The 25,220-nt window shown below is 36.4% G+C and overlaps 1 protein-coding gene across 1 annotated transcript in view; it reads left to right on the top strand.

Annotated features, from left to right (window-relative positions):
* The window catches only part of SLC25A21 (solute carrier family 25 member 21), a gene marked incomplete at both ends in the record, with an annotated part of 266,466 nt that overhangs the window by 239,729 nt on the left and 1,517 nt on the right, over positions 1 to 25,220 (top strand). Inside the window, 5 exons of the mRNA XM_080619849.1 lie at positions 4,966 to 5,025; positions 7,461 to 7,568; positions 12,464 to 12,628; positions 22,835 to 23,016; positions 23,828 to 23,880. Coding sequence (XP_080475975.1) covers positions 4,966 to 5,025; positions 7,461 to 7,568; positions 12,464 to 12,628; positions 22,835 to 23,016; positions 23,828 to 23,880 — 568 coding nt within the window. The remainder of the gene's footprint in view (positions 1 to 4,965; positions 5,026 to 7,460; positions 7,569 to 12,463; positions 12,629 to 22,834; positions 23,017 to 23,827; positions 23,881 to 25,220) is intronic.

Below are 25,220 nucleotides of genomic sequence, written 5' to 3'. Positions count from 1 at the left end.
TGTTGAGTTCTGAAAATCTTCAAGGATGGAGACTGCAGCCTCTCTGTGCTCCTGCTCCAGTATTTAATTACTTTCAATGTGAAGACTTTTGTCCCAGATTCTATCCAAATTCCCCATTGCAACTTTTGCCTATTGCCTATGCTTCTGTTGTGGACCTCTGAGAAAGTCCATCTTTGTCTTCTGGATGGTGGAAGACAGGAATTATATCCCCTCAGGCTTCTTGTCTCCAGGCTAAATAGACTTGGTTCTTTCAGCTTCTTATACATCATAAGCTCACAGGTCCTTAACTGTCTTACTGGTGCTCCCTTTGTGGGATTTCTGTAAGGGCTCAGTAGTGTTTCTGCTTCCATGGAGATCAAGTTTAAATGCTAAATGTATTTTTTAATTAAATCATTGAATTCTTTAATTGTTTACACTACTCTTTTAAATTTTATGCTGTTGCTAGGAAACCAGGAAGAAAAAAGCCTTAAGTTTCCTTAAGGCATCAACTGTATTCTACATTAAAAGAGCTCAGTGACAGAATAGGGCAGCACAGTAATGTTGTTATAAGAACCTTGACACTGAAGCAATTCAATGTGAGATGCAATATGACAGCACAATTTCTAGACTCCAAAGTGGAGTTTGTACACATTCTTTGACCTGAAGAGAATCCAGCTTGTCTCAAATTTCCGCTTACATTATTTATATGTGACTCCAATGGAAAAGTCACTGCTTCTTTTGGTTCACTCTCCACCTTCTGTTCTTCTAATAGTTTTCCTGATTTTAACAGGTCCTAAGATATCCCTTGTGCACTGCCAAAGTCACAAACTGACTTGTGAAATCCAGAGGACACTTATGTCCATGCTTGTGGTTTTGAGACTTGAGAAACACAAAAAACAGGGAGGCAATTTCTAGGTTTCATCTGCCTTGGGTTGTGTTTGTAATGAACTTCAACTTATATTGTCTTTTATATCTCATAAAAATGTATACGCTATGGACAAGGGAGATTTTGTACCAAGAAGAAATGTGCTTGTACTACTGGAATATTTTATTTATCTGGTGTGGATATTTACAAATAAAAATAAAGCTACTGAAATGAAGTTATTTAGCCCCAGTTATTTAGCTAAGTGTTGAAGATATTCACTTGCAGTCAACTATGTTCTCATGTCTGTCTTGCTATTTCTTTTTTTTCTTTCTCTTTATTTCCCTTCTAAAAAGAAACCTGGTATTTCTGGAAGATGAAAAGTCAAGGTTTATAACTTTATGTTAGATTGAACTTGAGGGAAGGAAGTGATGATGCCAATACAATGGTTAACAGATGAACTTTTGGGGCAAATTCATATCGTTCATGTGTTCCCAGACATCTTGTTTCAAGCATGTATTTTTACCTTAGAATTATTGAGACATCTGGTAAGTACTTTGGCTATTTTTTATGTAACTTGAATTAAAGTGTATCTTTGCCAGATGGACAATATTGTGTATTACATACACAAAAGCATGTTTTTAAATACATTTGTTCTGAGATAATTTTTTTGTGTGCAAATCTATTAACACAACTGTAAAGACAAAGACAAGGTACGCTGTGGTTTTAAAAACATTTTATTTAAACATGATATAAATCCATATGATATAGCTAGATACTTTTTGGCAAAATTGCATGTATACTAACCATGCTAGTATACCCATCAACGTTTACATTGAGTTTTATTGCTATTATTTCTTTTCTTTTTAAAATGATGTAAATCATAGGTACTATTAAGTAGCTATTTTATTTATGACTCTAGGAAGCTATTGATTTTTAAGTTAACATTTTTAAGACCAAAAAATTGCTAGGTAATATATTTCTGCCTTTATTACAACCATTTTACAGATCTGTAACATTATGGAAAACATTAAGGAATACCAGAAATTCCATTAAAGGTTAGGAGGCTAACAATGGGTAGAAGGATGCTGGAGAGAGAACAAAGCAAACTTTATCACAATAAGAAATTAATTTAGTTCAGTGAAGTAACTCACACACTCACAATTGGCACTTTCCCGGAGACTTCCTTTTACCTATAAAATATCCTCAGTTTTCCAAAAAGATAGACGTACAGTCTAAGTAGCACTTCTCTCTTTTCTGATTATTAGCAAGGCCAATACAATACTTTTAAATGCGTTTGCAGGGTGTTTGCAAGACTAGTGTTCAATCTGTACACTATATGGAGGGCCCCGATTTTAGGGCCTTTCCTGCAAAATGAGATAAGAATCCCTACTGAGGATAAAAATGTATCTATCCCCTGGCCAGAATATCAGTCGTTCAGTTTTACAATTTAATATGTATTCATATTCCTTCCTGCTTTAAATCTGGTGGCATTATTAATATGTTAACACTTGTTTCTCTGATGGTTTTGGTGCCATTCTAGTGACTTTTCATTTGAAGCCACTCTTGATTGAAAAATTTTATTGACTTTGCAATAGGATAGGATTTTAAACAAGTTAAAATGACAATGTGGTGCTTATTACTCATGTTCCTCTACACGCAGTTTATGGACAAGCTGTTTTGTTCCGATAGGTCTGTGGTAACTAAGCCCTGAGGGACAGAGCTTGTCTTCTTTGGCTGAGACCCAGCACAGGTCACCCAGTCTTTCTGTTTTGCCTGTAAAACTCTATTCCCTTATGTTTCTTACAATTCCCACATCTCCATTGACCTCATTTCCCATTGCCTTCCTGTCATGGTGAAACTGTTTGATTGTCACATGCATGGGCAGGTGCTGTGTGGAGGGATCAGAGCCTCATGTGTGGGAGCGGAATTCAGAGGGCCCTGCCTTCATTTGGATCAGCTTGCTCTAAACTAATCAAGATATACAGGTCAACTTTGGAAAGTAGCCAAGAAAATCAGAGGTTCTAGTTATTTCTTTTTGCTATACAGGGATGTGACAGTTCTTGCTCTAGTAGATAACCAACTGCACCGATGCAGTCTTAGTGAACCCGAGACAAGGTTTTGTCGTTCAGTCCTTTAATACTGGACATGCTGTGAAAAAATCCCTTCCCTTTTGAGTGTAAAATTGTGAATACTTCTTGGACAGATTATAGGACTCACAGTGAGCTGTAGTTACGGGCCTTGTGTTGTTCCATGTGTGAAAATTGTGTGGAACAAACAGCATCTCCAGTATCATAGAATAGTAGATCATGGAATCATAGAATCATAGAACAGTTTGGGCTGGAAGGGACCTCCAAAGATCATCTGGTCCAAGCCCCTTGCAATAAGCAGGGTCATCTTCATTTGACATGCTTGTCATGGATAGGCACATCTGGGACCGGCCATTGTATCTTTGGTTTTCTCTGTAATTCAGATATCTATTCTTTATAATCCACAAGATTTTCTGCTGTCCTCATTCATCATGCTAGATAATCATTTTCACTCACCTCAGAACTGTCTTATGTGGCATCAACCTGAAGTGCTCTTTCAGTGACTTCAGCAATGTATTTTCAGAATATTAATTTGAAACAATATGAGGTTTGGGGAGATTTGCTGTTCACAGAAGCACTGAGACTAAAAAGGATCTCTTAGGCCAGCAAACCTAGTCCCCTGATATTCTGTAATCTCCTTCATAAATTTATTAAACTCTCCCTTACAAGTGGTTAAATTTTTTCCTCCATTATTCTTATTGGAAGACTGTTTCAAGACCCCACGCCTTTGGTTGTAAGAAAGCATCAGATCTCAAGCCACATTCTATTTATTAGTAGCTGTTACTTTTATACTCAATTACTTTATGTCACATATCTTACTTTTTTTTTTTCATTCTCTTGCAGCCTCTGTTTTGCTAGACTAAACAAGGCAAGCACTTATTTTCCTTCAGTCTTCATTCTTAAAAAAATGTCTTTAAGTTCTCCTTATGGTCCTGAAAAATCTGGTTTGAATATGCTATAGTCTAAGGTAATCTTTTTAGAACAAAGGTGGCCAGGATTGTGTGCTGTATTTCAGAGGGAATCTTACCAATAATTTGTACATTGTCACAAATACTCTTCCTTGACTGATGCATCTTAAACCTTGTCTGTCCAGAGACAAAGAAATACACAGTGAAGGTCTGTCTGCCTGCACCATTAGGAAGCTTCTTACTGACCTCAGTGCAGTCAGGGTTATTCTCAATACTCTTCTTGGAAGAGCAAATCCATTAATTTATTCTGCTTTGATTTTTAGATTTCACAAAAGGTATCCTGAAAATTAATGGGTTTGGGTGGCAAGAAATGTTAGGCTGCAAACGAAGACATTTACAAATGGTTGCCTTTCTCTGTGTCAGTGCAGATGAAACCGAGCTTCTCATTTCTTTCTTGGAATTCAAACACCCAAGAGTACAGCTTTCAAAACTCATCCTCTAAGGAATTGCAGATGCTCAGAACTTCTGAGCACCACTGACTGAAAGAAGACAATTGGGTGAAAGATTTATTTGTAAAGAGCAAAAACTAAAAGAAATGTGCTTGTGGACAGTAAAATATTACAAAAATCTATAGACTTTCCATCTTCAAAATCTTCAATTACATCTCTCAGATGTGAAGTAGACTAGTATCTGAGAAACGTGAAAGTGATTGCAGTATATTATACTAAATATGTGAGGATGATTTCTTGGGAGCAATTGTATTTGCTACTACATTTATACCACTATATGAAGGTTTAATGCTAGAGGAAATGTTTGTATTTTAAAAATGTGGACTATGTTTTATAAGAGAACTCTTACAGAAAAGATTACTTTAATTGCACTTATGCTGCTATTATGCATGATACACTAACAAAATCAGTTCTGAAGGCTAATTGTCTAATGAAGCACATCTAACACTGCTACAGAGAGTGTGAAACAAAAGTGGCTTATGTTTATTTTGCAGAACTGCACATGGCTACTCAGGATACAAGGTATCCTGAAGCTCCATTGTAGTTTGGTTTTGCTAACTTGCATAAGCAACTCATAGTTTTTTTCAATGCAATTTCAGTCTAACTTTTATTTACAGTTTTTCACCTTTGAACAATACAAGAAGGTACTGGGATATGCATCATTACCGCCAGGACTGGTATGTATGGATACGGAACTTCATGTTCTAATTTAATATGGGTATACTGAGCGGTGCCATCCATTTCCTCCCATAGAAGGAGCCCAAAATTAAAAGGGCCAGTTCAATCAACAATCTTCCAGAACAGACTTTCTCTTTGAAAACACTGATAACAGAATTTATCAAAATTATAGTTACATTAATTTTTATATCAAATGTCTTCAAAGTAATTCCCTACAATGTCATAACATTTGTTAATATGGATAGAGACAGTCACTATGGAGAGTCTGTATGCAGCTTGTCATTCTTTATTCTTGCAAATTAGTGAATAAAGTTGAACGTTATCAGTACTTATTTATTCTTATTTATTTATTATTTATTATCATTCATATATGATAATGACTAGTTTGATACCTCAGCCTCAGTGTGCTACTCTGCAAGGTGCAGTGCAACTATAACAAAACTACAGACCTCGGTCTTATTCTAAAGACTTCATAATAAAAACATGAACTGTGTATAAGAAACTGCTACCTCCTTTGAAGTCAATGACAAAATACTCTTATACATCAGTGGAGTTTGGATTTCATCTCAAGAACATAAAAAAAAAGGACTTAAATATACACAGAAATGTTTTAATGCTAAGATGCAGTTTGCATATGTTGTATGCATTCTTACATAGAGAGCTTAATTCTGCTATTGTACCATTTTGAATAAAATATTTTTATAAGAATTACTGCTTTCTGTAGTGTAAGAATCTAAGTAATAGTAAATATCTATTTCTCATGAAAATGGAATCATAACTGTAGGAAATTATATTTTTATGGTTAGGCTCTAAAGGTTTTGCTTATTTCAGGTATCATTCACACAGTATTGTTTCCATTTACATCTGCTTTCCATTGCAGTTAGTGAATGGTCATGGAATCGTATTAACTAGTTTAAAGCAAGTTTCCTCTTCTTCTTAATTATTCCACTGACCCTATAGTTGTTTACAGTATCTCCTATTTTATCTTGTATTTTTCAGCAGGCTCTTCTCATCCTTAGATTTAAATAGAAAGGCTGACATTTGTTCTCCAGCAAGTGGAAATAATAGAGTTTAAGATTCCATGAGTCACCAGCACTTTTTTTGAGGAGAATATGGTGGAAACATGACCAAAAGCTGCTGTGATTCATATAGCAGATACAGAAACCCTCAGACACCCCTGACATTTTAGGTGGAGAACTGTTACCACAGAGGCATTTTTGCCCCTAAGATAGCTGTGATAGAGAGGGAAGAAGAAGATTGAGAGGTATTCTAATCTAAGCTAGACAGAATGCTTCTATGTACCTCAATACACCTCATATCAAGACCACATTTATTGTTAAAAGAGAGATGGATATGTTCGCACCATCTTCCTGCTGGTTTCAGTCTCATGGTTGATGATGAAAGGGATAGATTATGCTCCCACCTCATACTGGAAAAATAGATTTGTTGGTAATACCATCTTCTCCAAAGGCAGTAAGGCTGGAGCATGCTGCTACCCTTCTAACTTGGCTTTCTTCTCTTTCTTGAGCTCTCACGAGTCCCTGCTCAAATCCCTCTGTATTGAATAAGGTTTTTCTCACTCTTGTTGTTTCCTTACCTTTGGTTTCCTTGAATCTCAGCAAATGTACTCAGTATGTTGTATTTTGGTCCTGGGACTCTTTTCAGCCCCTGGAAAGTTAGGAGATATTAAATGGAGTCAATAAATGTGTGAAGTGATCACCAAAATTAACCCCTCTGAATATTTGACCTAAATATTTCCATATTATTTTTTTGTTACAACAAAGAAAGTAAATTTACTGCAAAGCAGTAAATAACTCCATATCTAGGACTGTAATGTACCATCAGCTTCTAAATGGAGTTAATTCGTCCTTGTAGTGAATGCTGAGATTTCCATGTGTGCCACTCATTCCCACGTAAACCCTCCCAGGACAATTTACTTAGGAGAACTCTTCCTCTACGTGTGCAATTTGCTTATGTACTGTGCTATTTTGATTTCTTACATTTATTTTCTTTTTAAGTTACTACGTTAGTGTTATATGCTCAATTCTCAGTGCAGAGTTTTTATTTTTTCCAGTGCTGCATAACTGCATTCATATTTGTGTTTTTATTCAGACTCCACCCAAAGATAACATGAGTGCATTGTTTTGCCATGTTTTTGTAATAAATTGGTACCATAGTTTTTCTTCCAGCTGAAAAGAGAGTTCATTGACAGTGCTATGACATTTTATTTTGTATTTTTTGAATGTGGTTTATGGCTATTGTCATATTGTCTTCATGAACTGTCAGCATCTAATCAAGGGCTAAAGTTGTTTAGTAATAGAATACTGCTGTATTCATGCAGTGTCACAGTTTGCATTGTATCATTCAGTTTCATAAGCTGATGTATGGGAAATTTTACTCCATAATTTTTTAACTTTAATTTTAACTTTTCTAGGCATTTGCAGCTGCTGGCTTGGGATCTGGGTTGACGGAGGCAGTTGTGGTTAACCCTTTTGAAGTAGTAAAAGTTACCTTACAGACAAATCGGAATGCCTTCACAGAGGTATGAGAATGGCTCCATTCTTCTTTTTCTGCTTTATTAGGCATAGTGCAGTACAAAATTCATATTTAGAGCAGAATGTCTATAATATATTGGGTTAATGCAAATGATTTTCCCACATGCTTAACAGAAATGGAAAAAGAGTGAAGAGACTCAATAGACGATGCCTTCAGATATGCATGAGAACTCAGGTATGCAGAGATGCGTGGCGTATTGTCAGCAGTGTCAGCATCTCCATTGTAAATATGCTGTGTGTGAAGTGCACCTTCAGCCTCCAGAGTAGCCAGCACTGTGAGGAATTCTAATCCAGAAGTACAAACCTGAGCCCCTTGTACACAGTGCATTTACCCCAGGAGGCTCCAGACTTCAAGTGAGCCCCAAAGTTTAGTGTAAAACACCACAGCCCCATGCCCTAGCCATGCATTTTAACATTTGTGTTAAAAATGTAGCTGATAGGTTTCAGTCTTGGATAAAACTATTTATATTATAAGTCTTCATATTTATAAGCTCAAACCAGGAAATTGTTATATAATAAAGCACACCAATAATTTAGATTCCTGATTCACTTCGGAGTTTTATTATTGAAATGCTTCTTTCAGAAAAGTCAATGTAAAAATTTACTTTGTCCACAGTTCTGGATAGTGCTGAAAGGGAAAAAAATATTAAACTGGAAAATCAAGTGTTCCTAGGAATACACCAGCTTCAATTAATTTTATTGTAGAAAATGTTCCAGGCTATTGGGAAGGAGGGCAATCACAGTTCCTTTTTCGTTTTCTCAGTGAATAAGACTAACAATTGTCCAATGAGCTCTTTCAAAATCTTTTGAGAAATCAGCTCTACCATAGTAGAAGTGCCAAATCACATAAGCATGGCATGAAAAGCTTGGCTGAATCCCTGGTGAGGCATGATTTTGCTTATTTTCCTATTAAGTTTTGACTGAGCTAATACTTGCATGCCTTGTAGCACTCGTCTGCACAAATTGAATGGGGAGATGCACAAGTAAAGAGATTTATCACCTGGCCATTTACATAAGCTATTTGGGCCAAGTCTTTCAGTTATGCTCTGGCAAAACATTGCCACTGATTTCCAAATGTCATAGACTAGCTGGTACCTACTCTGTAACTCATCAGAGAAGCATTCTCTTCAAGAATAAACCTTAAAACGTTTGGTAAATTTCTGTTTCATTCTGAATGCAGCAAAAGAGATCTTTGGATGCTCCAAGTCTCCAGCCTAAACATTTTTTAACCATAGGCTGCAAATTCACTGAAACAGAGAGCTAATATGGTACTGGAGTAAAAAGTTTGGGATCCTGGAAGAAGACTGAAAGTGGGAGACAGCAACGTGTGAGGGGATCTTTCTGTGAGGAAGATGACATGAAAAAATTATGGACTACTACAGCAGTAGTAGTAGTCTATAATAAGCAGATAATAAGAAGATATTCTGGATTTTTCTGCCTCATAGTTGTGAAGATAAATTTAACCTATCTTAAAACCTTCTGTTTTGTGTGAAATACACTAGTATTGTATTTTGGGTAACCCAGCTTCTGTAAAGTTGAAAGAGACCAATATATCCTTTCATTTTACTTTTTTTTTTTTTCTCTATTGCAAATTTTTTAACAAATTCTGGGGTGTTTTAGTTAGTAAATCTTATGCAGTTACTTGCTTTAGTTACAGCTTCTCTTCCTCGGTGACCTTCATAATATTCCAGTAATCACAGTGTAGCTGTTCAGAAGCATTCAGATTTGTTTTGGTTTAGGTGACTATTCTTTAAATTTCATTTAAATGCAAATTTTCACAAAATGCAAATAATAGTATATTATCATACAAATAAAAAGTAAAGTAATGCTATTGGGACTCCACTAGAACCTAGTTTACACCTAAAGTATAAATTGAAGTGTCTATTTGCCCTAATGAAAAAATCCAAGGGGCTAGAGTTCTTAAATCACAAGGACAGTTAATCACAGACATACCAATTTTTCATATATCTGTAAAAAAGTGTTAGGATTCCACATTTTGCTGATAATCAGGAAAATTCCAGTGACTTCATTACCATTATCTCAAGTGCTCATTAAGAATATGTTGAAGAACATTTCACACTAAAGCATATAAAACTCAAGCCTATTGGAAGAAGCATGTGTATGTTGTATTATGCAGCGTAAGGCAATGGTGCACTCATTCAATTACCAAGCACTGTTTTTCTAAAAGGTTTGTAAAGTATGTACCTATCCCATTGTGTAGCTTTCATACTGTATGATGAAACCTAATGCAGTTCACATATTTGACTATTGTATTGAAATAATAAATATATCTTGTTTAAAAGGAACAAGGAAGAGCATGAACACATACTCCCACACCCAGACTCCTGCACACCCCCAAAGCAAATACTCACACACTGCAGTGACAGCTGAATTAGTCTGTGGTACCAGATCATCTTTCGAGTGTTGATAGATTTAAAGAGGAAGGCCACTATAAAATACGTATTGTCACTTTTGTAATGTGGATTGCTACAGGTAAAAAGTAATGGTGACTTTTTGTTAAGGTAAACTGCTAGAAGGCCCAACGCCTTGTTTGGTTTGGGAGGTCTTGCGGTTTTTCCCTGTAGCCACGGATAACTCACTGGCTACAGAAGTGGGTGTCGTAACGGAAATCTTCTCACCTGACTTAAGAGTTGTGTTTAATTGAACAAATACAAGTTTCTGCTTTACTATGAGAAGATCCTGACTCCAGATTCCACTAACTAGGTCTCTATTAAGTATAAGTGAACAGTTGTATGAAATGAATTAACTCCAGATGTTTGTGCAAGAAATTCCTCCATCTGAATAAGTCATACTGAGGTCCTTCCATCATCAGTGATGAAACACAGATCTTCTGTGGCTTGATCAGCTGACATTCTAGATGCCCGCTTCGCCTGAAGTTAAGTGCTATCTACTAGAGCCCTCTTTATCACTGAAAGACTAAAAATTGAGTCTTTTGAGAGGCTCAGATGTAGAGGTGGACATTGCAAGAATCTACATTTGGACTGATGAAACCCATCTCAGGTGTTCAGCAAGTGACAGGCTTCTCCTTTGAGTCATTAGTAAATCCATATTCAAGATGAGAACAAGGGAGAGCTTACTATTGAAAGTTGCTGTATTAAGCTCAAATCACTTTATTCAGAACCATTACATGTTTTTTAAGGCTTTAATCTGAATTTTTTGTGCATGAGAAAGGATATTATTGCTAGTATTGGACCATATTCCATGCTGGGTATTTACATCTTAGAACAGATTCCAGCTTGAATCCCTGAGGGGAGTTACAAAAGTAGAATATAGTAAAATGTATGCAGAGCATTCACATGATAATATTAGTTACCAAATATATAAAACCAGAAGGAAACTTAGTATAAAAGACTAAACTGCTCAGTCACCTAAATAAGCAGACATATGCTGTGTCAGATATAATAGGCATCATTTGGTTGATGCTGTTGATTTACCAGAGTGGTATTTTGAAATGGAAAGCTATTAAACAAATAAGCGTATTGAAATTAGCAGTGTTCCCAGCGTTGTAGTCAAAATTCTTCTATATTTTCATGTAGGGGCCTTCTAGTGGAAGTCATGTTTTGCCTTTCTAATTAAATATTTGGTTACCCAAAGATGCCTTTATGCTTTGGAGAAAGCCAAACTCAAGTCAACAACTTTTTGAACGGAACTTTTCTATAATTCTAAAAAGAAATAAAAAATGTTCAGAACGGGAACACCTCGTTGCAAGCATCACAGTATATTGGAAAATAGATCAAATGTGTATGTAGTCAGGCAGGTCCTGTGTGAGGAATTGATCACTATATAAGTGGATTCTGAGGACGTTTCTTCTTTATGCCTCTTGTTAAATGGAAGTTGGCTGACTAAAATGATTTCTGTGCCTTTTGGGTGTTATTTTCAAAACAGGATTTCTAAAGTTAATTTACTAACTCTGTACCTTGAAATTTAAATGGGTGTTCTGATTTTCAAAATCTACACTTTTTAAGCCAAGTAATTCATTAGGAGGGCAAAACAGGATTTCCAGTTTGATGCTGAAGAAAAAAAAATAAAAAGGAAAACAACATCACTTCAAGATTTTCAACACTAGAGGAAGAAATTTTAACATGTGATCTGGCTTTAAAAAGTACTCTGTGCCAAATAACTCCTTCAGAAGTCCGTGTCTTAAAGCAGTGGCTTGCATTCCTAACAGCATGAAGAGCATCAGAAGATCCAAAAGGGTTCCCAGGCAATGTATACGCCTTTTTATCACTGTTTCAACCCTATTCCTAATACTGAATCTGGAAACTGCCTGCTATTCAATGCAAATATTTATAGCCTCCTTTGCTGCTCTAATTTGTGGGTCCCAAGGATTTGTTTCCATAGCCATAATGGCTCAAAACTTCTAATTCTGTCCCTTTTATCACTCCCTCACCATGTATATCCTGTGCCATTGGTTTTACTAGACAAGTTGGTTTTATCTTCCTATTGTGCAGAATAATTGTTATATATTCTAGTTGTGTAAGGGTTTCATCTGTCATAATCTTAATAGCACAGGATCAATGATTAGAAAAAAACTTACCAAATTCACATATTCAAAGCCACATGTTGTTCTGTATTTCTTTTTTAATTATTATTTTGAGAAATTTTTCTTTGCTTCAGAGATCCTTTGCTTTAGTACTCAAGTCATGTTTTCATCTTGTTCTGCAATCAGAAAAATGAGGAATTTTTTTTTGTGAAAGTTGTGATTTTTACATGGTCACAGGAAAGGAAAAACAACAAATATGATGAAACAAGAAAAAATTACAGTTAGCAACTGTATTTGTCAACAGGATGGAATGATACTATGGTCATTGTTCTCTTTTTGTAAAGATGATCTCTTCCTTCTTTTGCTCAACTTGTGTAGCAACCATCTAGCTTTGTTCAAGCTCGACAGATCATTAAAACCAGTGGTCTGGGCTTCCAAGGACTAAACAAAGGTCTTACTGCAACACTGGGCCGTCATGGAGTTTTTAACATGGTTTACTTTGGATTCTACTTCAATGTGAAAAACATTCTTCCTGTCAATAACGTAAGTTCTTCATACAATGCAATAGATAAACATGTAAGAGGTTTGGCAATTTAATTAACAGTGTATTTTTCTGTGCAAAGCTGTGGTATTTAGTAACAAACAGTGACTAATCCAGCTCTCTGTTTTGTAGGAATTTATAGCATTTTAATGGAAGCAAACCAAGGATTTGTACTTTTCACTTTTTAAGCAAATCTGAATATAAATAGTTGTATTTGAATTGTCTTTTTTATGAATTTCCTTTTATACCATGGTAGCAATGTAAAAATTAAGAAATTGGGATACAGGTATGTTATGCTTGTGTTAGGTACACATGCACTTTTTTGTGGTAAACTGGCTTAGAAGGGAAAAATCAGTTTCTAGAACTTCTTTCAGTAAACACAAAGGGGCTAAACTTGAGGAGATGGCAGATCTGCAGTACATAGTGTATTCTGGCAATGGACCAGGCCTATTTATTCAAAAAAGAGTTCAACCTAGTGCTGAAGGATGACAGGGCAGATTTATCCATATGGGAGGGAGCCAGCCCAAAACAGGATTTACAGGGTCATGCACAGGGGCTTTTTGTAGTTTGTTAGTTAAAAAAAAAAAAAAAAAAACCCCGACATTTTATAGCTGTAATTTCACTTGAAGCAATTTTATTTGATAGTCTTATATACCTTTACATAACAAAGGAAACATTTCCCTTTTCAACAAAGGGAAATTTTACTAATGAAAATGTGGTAATACTGGCAACTTTCTAAATTACATGTGAGCAACAGCTAATGGTTTATTAATGACTTCAGGACATTACTTACTGAACTGTGTTTTCACTAATGTGATTTTTAGATGATGACAGTCAAGCAGTCACAGGTGTAATATGTAGTGATATTCATATGAGAAGCTGCAATTTACATCAAAAGGGATCAGTTTCTATTCCCAGATGAAGTAACACCTCTTTTTTTTTTCTCACTTCTGAGTAGCCTCGTATTTTTCTTGGCATCATTGTGTAAATGGAGAAAAGCTCCACTTTTTATTTGCAGATTATTATAGTAAATTGAATTGTTCAAAAGCAGCTGACCCACAAGTTTCTACAAGTTTCTTTTAGTGTATTTAAGCATTCTTTAAAATGTACTTTAATCACACATTCTAAAAACTCAAGTCACAAGCAATAGCTTGGTACTAAGAGAGGCGTAAACACGTTTATGTTGATCAAAAGACAAAAAAATTATAATCATTATGCAAATTATTCAGAATCATATGCAAGGACAAAGAGGCTTGTGTGCAACTTCTGTGAAATTCCTAAAGTGTTCTTGCATAGCAGTTGAAGAATAGTAATAGTATTTTAATAGTATTTGGCATAAGCATGCTTTCCTAGCCTTTCAGATTTAAAAAAAAAAAAAAAAGAAAAATGAAACAATTATTGCAAGTATTCAGACTTATTGCAAGATTCTTTATGATCTAAGAATTAGCGCTTTTGTACAGTACATCTAGAAAATTAAAGAGAAATTAGTTTAGTGGTGTCAGCCAGTGGCCTAACTGTCCTGTACACACCATCAAAAGTAAAAGACAATTTAGTCAATGTAGGGTTAGATTGCACTAACTGGAAATAAGTGAAGAGGTCGGCCTTGTGTTCAACCAGTGCAAAGTGGCTTGCTTGGTGGCTTCCACAGTGGCTACATCTGCACTAGTAAATTGAGCAGTGTCACTGAAACTCAGTCATCTGTGCTGTTAAATGTTCCCTGGCACAGCTTTGGCCCAGACCAGCCAACACTGGGTATGGCTTAGAATCTAGTGCAGACAAGGAACCATTCCTAATAGGCAGTCTGTTTTGAATGGTAATAGCATTTAATAGCACTAATAAAGTTAATAGGCCTCTCTAGGCCACCTGGCATCAGTGCCATGGACAGTTCTGTACATATAGACACAGCCAGTAATTCTGATAAAATGTCCATTATAAGCAATGCAAATCTTACCCTGAATTTAACAGAGTATATATCAGGCTTGATAACCAACATTATGTCTCAGGTAATTAACTGTACCAAACTTCACTTCAGTGACTGGAAAATGGAAGCCTTGAACAATACTTGTCGTGAACAGATCACAATCTGCAACTTAAACTTCTGTCAGTAGGCAGGTACTAGAGGCTAAGAGTTATCAAACCTGTTATCAGGAATTTTGTCCAAGCTGTTTTGTAGTTAGTCTGGAAAACATTAGACAGTTGTAACTTTTCAAGATTTCTCACATACTTGATTTCATTACAAAACCTAATTTGTTCATTTTTTGTATTTTGCCAGAAAAGAAAATCATAAAGTCAGTCTTGTGATATTGACAAACATATAAAAATTGTGAAATAAGAGTATTACTCTTTTGAAATCATTTTGGCTCTTGAGTATGTATCTGCTGTTCGCCATATGTAATGTAAGTGGAAAAATGTATGGAAATGTCCATATGAGCCTTTTAGCTGTCAACAGTGCTAAACTGTGCATTAAATTTGCATCCCAATTAGGGATGTTTACAGCTTATTTTGCCAAAAGCAATAAACCTGTTATGTTGAGTGGTCAAATGATATAAATGACATGTGTGGGTTGTAAATGTTCGTAATGAATAATTTTTCATTTGTTCAGTCTATTCTACTAAACAGACCATTTAAGCCAACCTCATGCTCTGTTTACTGAAAATAGAATAAGCCAGATTTGTTTCAATTGCCACTAATGTATCAAGCATAGAGCATTAACAGCTATGCTTCTGCACTAGCAATCAAATTAGTCTGCAAATTTATATCATCTCAGTTTTATAGCACCTACTTTTATAGCACATTTCATAGGCGTCCAGCAGCTCTCGCTTTTCAATTTTTTATCATAGTTAGGTTTGATGGCAAACTTTCATTTCATTAAAACCTTTACTCACTACCACCTCCAAGTGGCTGTCATTTTTCTTAACAATATGGAATTTTCTCACTGTTAAAAGCCCCCTTGGAAACTTGGTCATCTGCAAAACTCATTTCAAGTCAAGCACTGCCTGCTCTAGCTGCCACAGATGTGCGTTCTGTTAAAAGGACAGTGGGAGCTTAGCTGTATGCTGTTTTGTCAGAGAAAAGGCTTCAAACTTCTATAGGCAAAGAAGAGATTGGAAACCAAAACTAGCTGTTCAGCTTGACAAATAAATAAGATAGCAGGCAACAATTTTATTTTACTTGTTTTCATATCTATGCCAAAATTCAAGTTATATGTAGGAAGAGACGGTGAAATGGTCATGTGGTGCAACAGAGTTGGAAAAATAGTAAACTAAGGTGATTTAGAAGACTGTATCAGAGTGGGAAATGGAATAAACTCAGAACTACCATCCCAGCTCAGGTATAGGATGACCTGGGAACTGAAAAAAAAAAGAAAATAAAAACATGGCAGTGCTGTATTCACCTCTATCCAGTACAATGTTACGAGTCATCTATTGATCAGTACTTTTCACTGTGGGGTGTCCTGTGGCTGTTTAAATGAGAGCCTGTGTTGTTTAAAGACTCCAGCCCAGGCCATCATCACCAAAAGATGTTGTATCAAAGGGGAAGAGTCTGTTCTACCTCACCTGCTCCTGTACTGCAGTGTTCCTGCAGGAAAGACAGATAGGAAGTTTAAGGAGAGGAATCTCTGGTCAAAGTAGAAAGGTAAAGAAGCAGCACAAATTTCTCCTGTTTTCCTACAGAAATAAAGATGATGCTGAAATGGATGCCCAGGTTCAACTATACCTGAGAGAGAGGCAGGCTTAAAATAGCTAAGTTCTTGTGAGACATACAAATAATAATTTAAAAGGAGGAGATCCTGCAGGTGCATCTTAAGAGTGCCCAAACTGGGGGAAATTTTCTGTGGGAACTTATGCCTTATTAAATACTGCATTTTAGGGGGAAAAGTCCATGTAAGCCAATGTATGTCTGGGCTTGCAGACATCACATATCAGTCAGTCATAAGGGCTGATAAGGACATCAGACTTCTTTAGTTCTGATATTCACAGGGGTCCTCATTTTTTTTCCTGTTTCATACATTATTGTGTAACTGAGACTGGAGATGGATAGTGCAGACAAAGGTGCTAGATGCAGTAGTACATGCATTTCTGCGTGCCCTTTTCTGCATAGCTAGTGTCTAAATGATGCCATGAAACGTTGACTTGCTTGTAATCCCAGCACTTCATGAACAGTCTGATCATCCGCATAGGCTGGCTTAGAATTGCAGCAGAAGCCTCATATGAAGTTGGAAGATTGATTCTGCTTTACCAATGTGGTTAATGGTTTTCCAGCTGGCCAGTGCCCAGGAGCCACAAGAACATGCACTGAACAATGAATGACAAGAACACTAGGTGCCCTCTCTTGGGTAAACCTGGAAGTCATTGATGTAGGCAACTATGGGACTAACGGGGAAGATAGACAAGAAATCTGTGAGGATCTAAAGAAATTGGGCAGGAGTTTATTTTGCCTCTTTGATGTTTGCTTTCAACAGTCTAACAATAATATACAAAAATGGTGACGAATAATAGGAACAAGCACAGGTCTACCTGGTGCTTCTCTTACTGACTATGCTGCCTATACTGACTGAGTCTCCAGAATTGTGTATACTTTCTGTTCGGTGACCAGCAAATTTTGTTGTCTCTTGTTTATTTATTTACATTGAAAGTTCTTCAGTGCAGATACTTGTTTTAAGACAAAGTGAAGTCCCAGCCTTACCCTGTCGGTCCAAAAGGTTATAGCAAAAGAGTAAATAATAGATAATAATGCTACTTATAAATCTGGTGTAAGACTAATAATTTTATCAGGAAATTGTATGTGAGAAAAACAAATCACTGAAAGCATAGCAGACTGTTTGAAATTATATACTGTATACAGCAGACAGCCATGTCACACTGGAGACTAGCCAGGACATTTATCTTAGTGGCTGTCGTTCATCTTCTTATGCTGTCAGATATCTGATGGGTGGATTTTAAAAACTTAAATAAATGTCTGCTGCAATGAGACTGCACTCAAGTTGGAATCTGAGATGATACCAGTGTGAAAAAAGCATATGTATTTCAAACAAAGTGCAACTGTGAGTATGCATTTTAGAGTGCCTTTTCTGGTCATCACAACTGTAGTTGTAATTTCAGCATTTCCTATGCCTTTTGACAAAGATCAGACCATCATTGTACTAATCAGAAAGCAAGCTGTAGTGTACGGTAAGAAGTTTAGTATGTAAATCGTGAGATGGACAGAAGTTTAGGGTCAATAAGGCTAGGAAGCTGTTCATTAAGTTGTGGTCAAATCTTGATTAAGCCACAAACAAAAATTTTGAATATTCTTTTAAAGAATCAAAGCATGATATTATCTCAACAGTGATGAGACTCACTTTCACCTTTTAATTTTCATCCCTTCTGGAGCCTTGCAGTGAGTCTACATAATTTTCTCATCCTTACTGCTGATTTCTGCTGGGAGTTTACATGCATCCAAATCATCTTATCACAGCTGTACCAGCTTCTCCCTCTCTAAAAGTAGAATTTGACAGCCTTTTTTCTCAGCTCTCCTCTAGGACTCAGCAGGAAGACCCAGACCCCTTCTCTCCTCCAAGTTCTGGCTCAGTGTCTGTGACTAAAGAAATTCATTTGAGTTTTTCGGCAGTTCCTTGTTGGGTTCCTGAGAGTTATCTCCCATTTTGCCTCTCTGAATATACCTTTTCACCTCTGTTTTGGAAGCTTCCCTTCCTCAGACCCATGTGTTCATTTCTTTTACCATCTGTTGCCAAAGGAAGCTCCTTTTAATGGTTGAAATCAACTATCAGGCCTGCTAAAGCAGTTCCTTGCTGCCAAGCACTTGATTATAGTCAATGTAGCCTAGGTCAGGTCTTGTGGCACCTCTTAGCTTGCCATAGAAGTTCCTATGATGTTACATTTTACCTCTGCCAAAAGGGCCAAGAAGTAACTCTAATCCTTATTCCTGGCCTATCTCCCTCATCAGTCCCATAATTCCTGGGTATAACAGGCAGAACCAGAGTTGGCCAAACCAAAGTCTTGTCTTCTAAAGTCTTCCTTGTCACACACAGGGAGGTGAAATGTGCAGCATACAGTGCAAAGTCTCTCAGCTACATCCATGGCTTCTCTGCTAACACATTATGTGACCTCACACAAAGGTATTTAAATTTAGTGGCCATTTCAAATCACTTTTGGCACTTTCATTCCAAGTGTAACTCATCTATAAAACTAATATTATGACTAACATTTTCAAAGGAGTTTAAGAAATATAATGCAAATATTCTGCTCTAAGTAACTTTGGTAGACTGCTTTGCAATTACCAACTTCACACATCATTCTATTATTATTATTATTATTTATTCTTCGTGCAAATTGTCAGGAATTGGCATTCTCCTTATCTAGTAACCATAATCACTATAAAGTGAACTTATCTACAAGGTGCTCAGAACTACTAAAACATATATTAAAATGCATAAAAGTATTCTTTCTCATATGTACCTCCAGCAACTGAAAAAAAAAAAAAAAAAAGAAAGAAAAAGTGAAAAAATCTCAAGACAAACATCCAAACATTGAAGCAAACAAGCTTCTAAAATTAGCTTCAATTAGACATCAGTGTTTATTGATCTTTCAAATTTGTTGCTATTTTTTGCTTAATAATAGGGTTAAATTTATAGTTTCTTTCTGAAAATTCTGCCGCTCTTACTCAGACTGAACAGGACCTCACAAGGGAAAAATAAGTGGCATTCCTGAGTGTCTCTGTGGTCAGGTTTCTAAACACTATTATGCATGTCAGCAGTCTGTCTACATTATCTGTTTCTGTGTACTTCAAGCAACCCTAGGCACTTTGAGCTCTACCTACTTCTCCACTGCATATGCGTGTGGTGTCCTATCTTCAAATCTTGAATTACACCTAAGGTGGTATCTAAATCAGTGCAAATGTATCTAGCATGGTGAATCATTATCTATTCTAATAATTTCTGTTATTCTGGACAAATAGAATTAACTGAGTTCCAAGCATGCATGCCTTTACCAAAGGGTTATTTCATTGACGGATTAATAGCTACTCTGCCTAGTGGATTAAGTGAACTTCCATCAGTACAGATGAAGGTGATTGATAGTCTGGAAGATATAAAGTGAGGCTTTGAGAAAGTGCCCTGCAAGTAAGTGGTAGGGAAAGGGAAGCCTGGAGCTTTGGAGACTGAAACTGATAAATTAAAAGTGTCTCCAATGAGAGACACTCTTGAACATTGGTGTGTATGTGCTAGGGCTAGAATTTTCTGTTCCTATAAATTATGAAATATTAAAGAAGAAATAAAGCAGCATATGAATCAGGAGGAACTTATGGAGTCTCTATTTCTTTAAGTATGTTACAACAGGAACAGTGAAGTATAAAAAGCAGACAGGGTAACATCTCAAAATTTTTTCTCCCACAAAAGCAGGGAAATCCAGCAGGACATGCATAGATATGGCCATAGATTTATTAGTGATGCCTAAATTTCCCTATTTTTAATGGCTGCTGGTACGCACAGGACAGGGACTCCGGTGTACAGGAAATGTGAAGAGCATGGTATAAAGGTGAGATGATCACAGATTATGTTATCCAACCACAGCAAAATTATTGCATTGTGAATAAGCAAACTGGCATTTCAGTTCCTTGTGGTACACTGTACTGTGGTGTGGCACCATCTAAAATCAAGTTTCTGTTCTATATATTCTGTTCATACTACATAAAAATTGTCTTTGCTTAAAAATCAGAATTCATGTGTGATTTTCCTTCAGTTCTGCCAATTTTGAAAGCAAGAGGAGCATGTCAGAATCTTGTTTTCTAATGTATGACATATGAAATCTATCATATTTGGTAAGTGAACTGCGTGGAGCAACGTTAGTGACAATAATGTGAAGATAACTGCTAGCCACTTGCAGCTTTAGCATTAGACAGTTAACTTATCTTTATGTCACCTTTCACAGGATTCTAGATTGTTGATATTTTGGCATTGCCCATGGGTTGGAAAAGGAGAGATTTTGGTATAAAAAGAAAGATACTGCTTCTTGATAAAACTGATGCCTGACTGATAGACAGATAATGCTCCTTTGTCTAGAACCATAAATTATGTTTGCAAATCTCTTTTTTCACTTGAAAGCATTAACATAGTAAAATGCCACTTTTATATACTTTTAGGAAAAAATGCTTTTCAATTATTTTTAACAGCTGAAATTATTTTGATCTGTTATATGAATGAAATTACCCAGCTATTATAGTGATGGATGCCTTAAAATACTTTCTCATGAGATGCATGATAAAAAATCAAATTACATAGAAAGTTAGTGTACCTCCTAGCACATTTCGTTAGAATCCAGTTTTGTGAATGGGCAAAATGCTGCCTTTCAACTTCCTTTGTGTCACTGGAATAGATATAAAGCAATTTGGTTTCATTTTTCTTCAGCTGTGTTAGTGCAGTGTCAGGTTTTTATAGATGGTCACTTGACCAGACACCCACTATATCCTACAGTCTGTGGCACTCTCAGTCATAAAGCAGACAACACTGGCACTGGGAATTCACCAAAATATGAAAATGTTCAATCATTTAAATATAAAGGATATGTCAGGAGCAGTAAGGCTTGAAATTCAATGTGTAACAAGTAAATATTTTTGCCTGACATATATTGCCTAGCCCAAAGGGCAGCCCACTGTGCTTTGCACTATGGAAGAAAGTGTCCTTGCACTAAATTGTGTGACAAAAATACTTCATACCATTCTGGACTATGAAAAGTCAACAGAGCAGTGGAAGCCTGCTTGCTGCAACCTGGTTTGAGGAGGTTAGTACAATCTGGAACAGTACTTAGCTCTCAGGTGTGGGTATAATCATACGCCTGCTGCCTGAAGGTAGGCAGGCACCATGCTGGAGTGGGGCTGCCATGCTGCTGCCCCTCAAACTTCAAAAGGGGAGCTTTTTTCTTCTCTAGATAGCAAAAATATTGGCTTTCTTTTCTTTGCATTTAAACCACTGTCAGTGTGTACAGAATAAACAGAAATTTGTTGATAAACTTTTTTGATAAAAAAGTCTTGCAATTCTTCATGTAGCACAAGTAATTCTAATTTTTAAAAGGTATTGCCAGTATATTTCATGTTTTGTGAAATCAAGGTGTTGAGTTTTTCTGCAAGCAGTAAAAAGCCTGATGTTTTAACATGGCAATGTCATTTGTTATTTTACTGATAATTTTCTATAATTGAAGTATCTTCATGAAGAAAAAAAAGGAGCTACATATATGGAGTCTGATATAGGAAAAAAAGTGTCCTTTGTGTTGAAGAGCAATAGCAAAAAATTTATGTGCATAGGAAATGCCCTGGAACACACTTCCCTGTGACTTCCACTACTTAAAGAAATAGGATTAAACTTGCTTCAAGAGGCTTTGACTCCCAGATACACTCTGGGTTCTTTGATGACATAGCAAAAGCCAAGGTAGGAGGTCTTTCTAAAAGATCGAATAAAACCCAGTCGAACTGTGAACTGTGAGTGAGCCAAGAAGTTTTTAGATGCACTTCTAACCTGTTTCTAACTTTTATCGTGAACATATAGTAGGGTTCAGAAACAATCTGTTGTAAATTCTTCAGCCAATTAGCCGAGTGAGTTACCACCGTTTATAATGCGCAGAACGTGGAGGCTCTTGCAGTTGCGCCGAGTTGGATTGTTAATAACAGGAAGCTAGCACTTCTCAGTACAGTGGATCAGCTACATGTGAAAATAAATGTAAAAAACCTGGAGGGGAATGGCAGCAGACTGAGATTAGCCTTTATTTAATTTAGCATTTGGGGGTCCAACACACAAATGAGCGTTTTAGTAGGCTTCATGGTGGAAGTTGCTGTCATTTGTAAAATATTCTGGCCAATTAGCTAATAGTGTGCTTGGATTTCTCCTGTTTTGATACAGTAATACTAAGTACATTGTGAAGCCCAATTATACAAATCATCCCCATATGCCATACCAGTCTTTCTTTATGAACTGTGTTTATAAATCCTGTGTGAGGAAATGTGTACTTCAGCAATTTAGACCATGTGTAAAAACATAGCCAATAGGATTGTCAAGAAAACAAGTTCCAGCATAGGAAATCCTAATGTGTTCCGCTAAAATAACACGAGTGTGTTGTGTGAGTTTTCTGATTAAATACATATTCCTTTAGAGTGCTTAACCTGCATAGGTCCTTCCGTTTCCCTTTTTATTCTTTCTTTCTTTTTCTCTTTTTTTGCAGGATTCAAATTTGGAGTTTTTGAGGAAATTTGGAATAGGGCTAGTCTCAGGAACAATAGCCTCAACTATTAACATTCCTTTTGATGTTGCAAAAAGTAGGATTCAAGGACCACAGCCAGTTCCTGGAGAGATCAAGTACAGAACCTGTTTTAAAACTATGGCAACAGTCTATAAAGAGGAAGGGTAAAACATTCTTATTTTAATACATGTCCAGACCTCTGTTTTAGTTCATATGGGTCCATAAAACCACGTTGTTATATTTCAGATTTGACGAGGACCATTAAGCCACCCTGAACCGACATATCAAAAGAGCACAATGCAACATTTTGAAAATATTCTTTAGAATTACAAGGAGATACCCTCCTACTCCATGTGAACTTTTACAAACAACTTACAAGATGATTATTGGGTTGTCAAAATTTATGTTCCACAAATAAATGCTTCTTATATCTCACATAATTTTTTCAACTCTTCATTTTGTAAAAGTAAAATATCAACAGAAAACAGATTATTTCCCAATTTGTTCTAATTGTAATTATACAGACCTCTGTACCTTTAAAATGACTGCTGAAATAATTAAATCAGGGCATATTGTGGCAATAATGTTTTCCAACTTTTTAAAATACTTCTCAAGTGGGGACTGAGTTGTAGCTTTGATATTCAATTATAGCGGTCATTTTGTCCATGCATGCAGCTGTTGTTAACAGACTTGTCTTGAAAGTAAAACCATCTCACTGATTAAAGTCATATTTCTGATTGGCTAGGCTCACAACGTTGCTTTTGTGGCTGAACATTGATTAACTTTTTCTCTTCATCTGATCTGCCTCTGTAAAATGTTAAAATCCAGATATGGCCTGCTATTGAACATGTGTAATTTCAAATAATTGCTTCTAAGTGCTCTGCCAGCATTTTAATAAACACATGCTAAAATTCCATTCTTCTTTTAGAGCAAAATATTGTTTGAAATGTTTTGTTTGTTTTTCTTCTGCTACAGATTTCTGGCTCTGTACAAAGGCTTGGTTCCCAAGATCATGAGGCTTGGTCCAGGTAATTTTCCCTCTGTCATTTCTATATTGCTTTTGTTCTTGCTTTTTCTTGCCATTTTCAGTTCAGTTTCTTGACAAAATGTAGTAAGCACTAGTCAAATAAATGAAACAGTGTACCAGAAATCATCAAAATCCCTTTCACCTTCAAATAATTTCTGTTGAAAATACCATCATCTAATAGTATCATAGATGGATTTGGCTAAATGTATGTCTAAAAAAAAATCATTTACACATACACGTCAGAGGACTGAAGAGCCAAGTAACTGCTGGATTGTGTAATTGCTTGATTTGTGAACAAGCCAAAGTGCATCCATGCAAGTGCCAGAACTGCAAAACCTTTGGAAGTGTTTCTTAAAGTTTCCTGTTCCTTCTAATATGAATTTTTGGTTTCACTAGGACTATTGTGTACCCATCTAAAGTCATCTTAAAATGCAGGTTAAGAGTCTCTCCAGTGTAAATGCTGTCAACTAGTTGAAGCATAGCCCAAGCATATGAAATTCCAGTTACCTTCTTCTCCTGTGCTCTGCAGGGGCTGTAAAGAACAGACACTAAAAGGCTGATAGCATGAGCTGGGAAGAGCCTTGCATGGCCTTAGAAGATTAAGAGGACAAGGATGCCTTAACACTGGGTTTGTTCTCACTAGTTGTTACTCCAAATGCAGGAGAACAGTGGTTAAGACCCAGATCTTTGACTTTTAGACTGTTTTTCCCTGGCTGGTTTTGATTAATCATGAAAGCAAAGCACTGGGACCTTAGACTTTGCCAGTCCACAGAGGCAGTCTGTGTCAAAAAGAGCAGAAGCCCCAGTTTGAACAGTATTCCATTCCATGAAATTTTACTTCAGATTGTGCAAGGTGGTTTAATAGGCAAGAACACACATGGTTAAAAGCAAGTAGGTGCAGAGTCTGTTCTGCAGTATAAAGGAGGCATTAGGTTTGTCTGTGAATGTTTACATATCCAGCCCATCTGGCTAAGAGTTAGACCATGCCTGGTTATATTGTGCAGGGTAAAGGAAGAAGGTGGGGAGGGGAAGCAAGGCAGCTAGGCATAACTCTGGACCTAAAAGCCTTTTCACTCATACTCCGAAGATACTAGACATACAGGGCAAAGAGAAGGCAGTTTCACTTCCCCAATACCCAGTAACAGCAGATTTTGGAACAAAATTTTGCATTTTACAAATGACTATGCATTCTGGCCCAGATCCAGCAAGTCAGTTAAGTGTGCACTTCATTTTAAACACTTGTGTAGTCCTATTGGCTAATACATAGATTTGGCTTTCTGATTAAACAATAATGCAATCTTTATTGTGACTGGAAAGGTAATTCCTTCTTTCAACATGAAA

This window comes from Psittacula echo (assembly GCF_963264785.1).
Source record: "Psittacula echo genome assembly, chromosome: 5".
Lineage (NCBI taxonomy): Eukaryota > Metazoa > Chordata > Aves > Psittaciformes > Psittacidae > Psittacula > Psittacula echo.
Note: the sequence above shows the minus strand (reverse complement) of the source record. Positions and strands in the feature narration are given on the sequence as shown.